At 36.0% G+C, this 6874-nt stretch overlaps 1 protein-coding gene across 2 annotated transcripts in view; it reads left to right on the top strand.

Annotated features, from left to right (window-relative positions):
- Positions 1-1672, top strand: part of LOC111583370 (core histone macro-H2A.1) — a 28246-nt gene extending 26574 nt beyond the window's left edge. For both annotated transcript variants that reach the window (XM_023292429.3, XM_023292431.3), the window contains exon 9: positions 69-1672. In XM_023292429.3, the coding sequence (XP_023148197.1) occupies positions 69-234 (166 nt within the window). In that variant the 3' untranslated portion in view covers positions 235-1672. The remainder of the gene's footprint in view (positions 1-68) is intronic.
- Positions 1673-6874: the final 5202 nt, after the last annotated feature.

The following is a 6874-nucleotide window of genomic DNA, read 5'->3' on the forward strand; positions in this document are numbered from 1 at the left end:
CCAGTGAAGTAAATAGAGAACGACAGTGTTCGACCACATTTCACTGAGTGTGTAAACTCTCCTGTCAGGAATGGTTTCCCGAAGCAGACGGCGGCCCAGCTGATCCTGAAGGCCATCTCCAGCTACTTCGTGGCCACCATGTCTTCCACCATCAAGACCGTCTACTTCGTGCTGTTCGACAGCGAGAGCATCGGCATCTACGTGCAGGAAATGGCGAAGCTGGAGACGAGCTAAAAGTATGGAATATTCGCCTCCTTGTCCCTCTTCCCCCTGATTTTTCCTGCAAGGAAAGAGGAAGGTGTTTACGAGCAATTTGTTAAATATGAAGAGAAGAAGAATCTTTCTAAAGGCCGGGAACTTGATTTTGCATTATGTTTGTATTTTTCCTATATTGTTTTTAATTTCTTATTTACTTGTCACCTCTGGCATTTAAATGTACAAGTGCACTGGTCATTCTTGCGGTCTTTTAATACACAGTGCCACACAAAACAGAATAATTCAGCGAGCGAGAAGACTCACTGTAAGATTTCATTTTCAAGATGTATACGGTTAAAAAAAAAGATGTTATGAGACGTAGCTACACCTCAATTACAAGGCTTCCAGGGAAGTCCGATAAATACGGGTTAATGCATGTAAAGGCAGTAAAGATACTGAAAAAAAAAAAACAGATATTCTCTTTTCTTTTGAGCTCAATAACACAAGACACGTAATTGTGTGTTGTAGTTTTTTGTTTCAATTCAGCGTTTTGGACATCTCTGTTGTTAATAGTACTGTATAATGAAAAGGTAAAGAGTTAAAGTACAATTTGTTCAGTTTTGGTCTTCAGGAGAGGCATATAACAGAACAATGGAATGACTTTTTGTTTTTGTGTTGTGTGTTGCAAATTGCTCTTTTTGCCTTCATTTATGAGGCAAAAAGTGTTTTCTTAGTGTTCTGCAGACACCTTGAATTTCCAAAATGACACGTGATTGGAAAGATTAATTAATAGGAAAGTAAAAATGATACTGATGTTATGAGTTTACACTGTAAACTGAACATCTGTTGGTTATTTACAGTAAAAAATGATTAATTTATAAACAAGAATTGGAGATTGGAGGTTTTCGCAGTGCACCGATGATTTATATTGTGTGTTCCTATAAGTGTTTATATAGATGGGGTATTTGTGAAATGTTATAGTAAAATATTGGACTGTAACATAGATTTTTATTTTCTATTTTAATTTTCACACTGATTCTAAATGGCACAGGAAGAAAAAAAAAGTCATTAGAGGTTGTTTTTTCGTGCGTGTTTCTGTCTTTGTTAAGCCATAAAACGAGTGTAGTCATGTTTTCGCTGGAGGCTCTGCTGTTGCTTTTGGTTTTGCTCGTTCATTCAGCCGCCACCAGATGGCTCCCTGTAATCAGCAATTGGATTTTTCATCTCAGCCATTTTCTGTGCAGCAGCAGCAGACTTCTTCACACAGACGCTAGTCGATTTCAGTTGGATTTGAATTGGAACTGATGGACGTATATATATGAGGACCCGACTGCTTTGCTGCATTTGAACTTTTCAACAGCCTAACTTTCTTATTATAAAAAAAAGAAAAATTTAAATGCTTTCTAAAGAATTGCTACAATTGATGATTCTACAAAAGGTCTGTACACACTCCGGTAATAAAATACATTTAAAAACATTTTGTTCCTCTTGGAATTATGAGATCTTTTGGTGTTTCGTGCTGCCAGGGCCTCATAAAGTGAAAAAAATGTGAGTGTGAAGTTTAATTGAAAGAGAAACCTTTGTTATGTGTGTCTCATGTAATAATAAATCTCCACCATATGAAAGTTAGCACAATTTGAAGTGTTGAAGAACAAATGGCAGAAAGACGACATGCTACATTTATTTGATTTGACCGAGAGCCACAGTCAAAGCCTTCCAATCCCCAGCTCAATAAGCCTCGTGGGTCTCTGTACTTATGAGGACCAAAGAGTGAAGAGTTTTCATTTTTGTTCAATTTTCGAGGTGCAGCTTCAGGATCGGGTAAAGCTGAGCACGAATCAGAGAGGCTTAAAGGAACTTAATGTGCGTTTTACACTATTGTTTGGGATGAGCGTGCCGTTTGTTGCTCAACTTTTACTTCCCCACAGATAACATTTCCGGTTTTTACCATTTTGCATACAACCGCCTCACACTTGATACCAAAATCAACAGCGCAACGGTGGAACAGAAGGAAATAACACTAAATATCTCAACTATTTACAATTAGATCAACAAAATAATAACAAAGCAACACCTCAAGGAGAAGGATTTAGCAGTAAACAAGGTAAAATACAGCTTATTGCTTGTTATCCACCGCTTTCAACAAGTCATCTTCAGATGTAAAGATGGGTGACAAATTAAAGGAAAAAACTAATTAAAGTGTTTTAGTAAGACTTTGAATCAATAAATGCCTCCAGAACAGCTTCAATGTGCCTGATTGCTTCAGTCCTTTTAAGGAGACACATGGATCCAAACATACAAGCAAAATGTCCACAGCATAACAAACACTGGATCTTGTCACTGTAAGTGTCAAAGGTTCAGGTTTTTCCTTTAATTTGTCACTTGTCTGTATGTTTCTGCCATGAAGCAAGTGAACAAACCAGTAATTTTAATGTGACACGACATGCCTCGTCATTGAATATAATCTTTGAGAAGACAGTTATTTGGATATAAGACACCTTTCATCTTTAAGAAGAAAAACACAACTGTCATCTTTAAAACAAACCATGTTTACTGAGATTTTCCACTGCAGATTTTTGTGGTCATGCAAATGAAGAACTGCACTTAACTACAATCTTGAGGAATGTGCACTTTATGTGAATATATTCATTATATTTACTCCATACTTCTATTTTACTACATTTAAGAGGAAATATTGTACTTTTTGCTGCACCATATTTACTTGTGATCTGAAATTTTTCAGATTTAGGTTCTACACATCTACAGTGTTTTATTTGACATCCTGAACAAAATCAAAGGAAAAATACAATTATATACTGGAACTTTCTCTCACAGTCCATTAGATTGATTTGGAGACCTTCTGGTGGGGCTCGAACCCCAGTTTGGGAATCACCAGACTAAACTGCTACCTCCACACTGGTGCTACACCCTAAAAATCATATAATGTCTTATATTAGAACATAGCAGTCAAAATGGGAACTTTACAGAAGAATGAAGACTCTCTTACTTAATGATATTTACTTAATACTTTTTAAACTGTTGTATAATTACTAGGTAAAGTCTCCAGGACTTCTTCTACATTCTGATAATAACATGTGGTTTGTGCTCCGCTTGGCAAATTTTAAACATTAAAACCATTTTTCTCCAACCTTAATCCATAACAAAGACATAATATTACCTATAATGTTGATTATAATTCCTTTAACTGACTCGTTTTAGTTATCTAAATGGCTAAAAGTACACCTGGAATGTCATCTTGAGGCTCGTAGCTGTCAGAAAATTGCTGTTAGTAAAGCTGACAAAAAGCATTATTCTTTGCAGTGAAGAGTTTATTTTATAGAGGTCCAATCCATAGCTATTTTTTTGCAGATGAGTTTCAAATACTGACCCAAAATCTATAATTATTCTTGACTTTACATATAATCTGATCACCAAAACAAATATTGGCTGGTTGTACTGCTGAGTGTACAAATGTAGCTTTATTGACACCTCTCCACTGTAGTGTTTTAGGGTCAATATATAATTATGGGACTTTTCTAACATAGTTGACATTTTTGCTGTTTTCAGGCCTAAAATCAACTATAACCAAACACCACATGGCATTTTAACAGAAAGATTCTTCAAAATATTATATATACAATTGAGTAAAATTGAAATTGAAAGTTATTTCTAAAGATATTGTAGTAAATCTGTTGACATGCCATAAATCCACTCTTGACTCACACACTACTTTATATTAAATAACTCAGAAAGCCTTGGAGTCTGGCCAGTCTTTTCTTCAGGAGGAAATGACATCATGTGGAGCAGGTCATGTGATCTGGAATTAACACACTTCCTGGAGAGGTGTTTTTATAATGGGGAACTTAGTGGAAAGTGATTTCCCGGACACAGATATAATTAGTTATTTTCCATATAAAACTTGATATATTGCCAAAAAATAAATATCTGTCATGATTATCTCAGCTTAGTAAAAAGAACACAATCAAACTATTTTTGAATCAGCTCATTTTATTATATTTAGCTAATTAGAAGGTGGTTGTTATTAAATTCAGATGGTTATTTAGTTGGCATTTTAGTGATATCCAGTCATTTTTTATTAACCCTCGTGTTGACCTGCGGGTCAAACTGACCTGTTTTACTGTTTGAAAATATGGGGGGAAAAATGTATTTCACAGTGAACCTTCTGAGATCCACATTTTCAACATTTTGGGGAAATTTTTGAACATTTTTTCAGTGGAAAAAAAAAAGTTTCTTGAAGAACATTCAAAAAATATTATCGAAAATATTTGAAGTTTTGCTGATATATATATGTATCGCTTTAGATAATTTTAGGATTTTTTGGAAGATTTTTACTCATTTTTTGAAAATATTTACATTTTTTATATAAAACTTTTAAGGGAAACTTTTAATGAATTATTGGAATTTTCTTCATGAAGGTTTTGCAAATTTTCACAAATTTGCAAAATTTTTTTCCTGAATTTTTGAATTTTTTTCAGATAAGTAAAACTTTGCCACTGTTGCCTTTTGGCTTGGTCTGGGGGTCAGGCATATGGGTTCTGTACAGCGTCTTGAGACAATTTGACTGTAATTGGCGCTATATGAATAAAACTGAATTGAACTGAATTAAAAAAAATTTTTTTTTGGTGCCCATAAATGAAGACAGCAGGAGGGTTAATAAGTGACTGTTTCCATAATAAATAATTATGGAATTTGTAAATACATGATCATAATGAACATAAAAACCATTAGTCCCATGGACTTCAAGTCCCTCAACTATATATTGACCCATTAGATCTAACAGGCAAAACTGTGGCATTTAGATCATGAACTGGCTTATTAACCCTCCTGTTATCCTCATTTATGGGCACCAAAAAATATTGTTTCCTTGTCTGAAAAAAAATCCAAAAATTCAGCAAAAAAAATTCCCCAAATTTCTGAAAATGTGCAAAACTTTCAGGAAGAAAATTCTAGTAATTCCTTAAAAGTTTCCCTGAAAATTTTTATTTAACAAAAATCCCCCAAATTTGGCAAGAAATTCTTGTAAATATTTTCAAAAAATGAGTAAAACTCTTCCAAAAAAAGTGAGTGAGCGAGTTTCGCTGGATTTTGGTTGATTTTTTTTGTGACTGTTCTTAAGAAACATTTTAACATTTCTTTTTTCAACCAAAAAATGTTCAAAGATATCCCAAAAATGTTGAAAATGTGGACATCAGAAGCTTTACTGTGAAATTTATTTTTCCTCAATATTTTCAAATTTTAAACCAGCACAATTTTGACCGCAGGACGACACGAGGATTAATCAGTAATTTTAACTCAGGTTTCATGTGATTTTGCTTCAACAAATCAACAGAAAAACTAACAGTCTATACAGACGATTTGATCCACTTTATTTGGAGTGAAAACCAGAACCGACTGCACCTGAAATAAGGTAATAAGACGTCCAAAACTGCAAAACAGGCTCACTAAACTAGTGCTGTACTTTGAAGAACATTGTATAATAAGGAGCAAACATTTCAGGTCTGTTGCTGCGGGCAGAAAGTCCGCGGTGAGCCGGCATGGTTATCGGACAGAGCCCAGGCCTTAGTCCTGTCCCGGGGCTACATGCTGGTAGGGAGCAGGGAAGACCAGGGAGTCAGATGGGGGTCAGTTTCCCAGCCATCCAGGGAGGCCGGGACCTGAGACCTCCTCTGAGGGCGCCCATCTGACGCCTAATCCCCAGGAAATACAGGCAGGTTTCACCCCCTCCCCGCCAACCTCCACCTCGCCATCCATCCCTCCATCCCTCCCTGCTTCTGCTAGCAGCCAGAAAAGCCCCGTAAATTCAAAGCATCTGTACGGGCAAGGGCCAATCCGAGGGCTGCCTTTCCCAGAGCCCGCGCAGATGAAATTTTATTCTTTGCACGAAGAAATTGCAGGGGGAGGGGGGGAGAGAAAACAGAAAATAAAGTAAAGCAAACAGTGTGGGAAGATCAAGGAGGAGAGAAGATGAGGGGTAAGGAGCTGGTCATCAGAGATCTGTGCCGCTTCGCATTGTGTTCATAAGAAGAAAGGAATATTATGTTCTTTATGGCCGCGAGTCCCGACTGGAGCCTGATAACAACAACAGTCTGCTGCAAACTGCTAGCGGTTTCAGACGTTCAAGTGTCGGTGATGAGCAAGAGCAGCAGGTCAAAGGAAAGGCCTTGGTTCATTTGAAACTCTTCATTTTTGCAGAAAACTGGCATCAGAAAATAAAGGAGTTACTTAACCCTCGTGTCATCCTGCGGGTCAAAATTGACCGGTTTCAAAGTTTGAAAATGTGGGAAAGACATATATTTTCACAGTGAAACTTCTGATGTCCACATTTTTAACATTTTTGGGAAATCTTTGAACATTTTTTGGTGGAAAAAAAGAAATGTTAAAAATGTTTCTTAAGAACATTCACAAAAAATCATCTGTTGATTTTTTGTGAATGTTCTTAAAGAAAATATTAGAAGTTTTACTGATATATATGTAATCACTTTAGATATTTTTAGGATTTGGAAGGTTTTTATTCATTTTTTGAAAATATTGACAAGAATTTTCTTGCCAAATTTGGGGAATTTTTTTGCTGAATTTTGGGGTTTTTCTTCAGACAAGGAAACAATATTTTTTGGTGCCCATAAATGAAGGCAACAGGAGGGTTAAATGACCACATCTC

Source organism: Amphiprion ocellaris, chromosome 14, assembly GCF_022539595.1.
Source record: "Amphiprion ocellaris isolate individual 3 ecotype Okinawa chromosome 14, ASM2253959v1, whole genome shotgun sequence".
Lineage (NCBI taxonomy): Eukaryota > Metazoa > Chordata > Actinopteri > Pomacentridae > Amphiprion > Amphiprion ocellaris.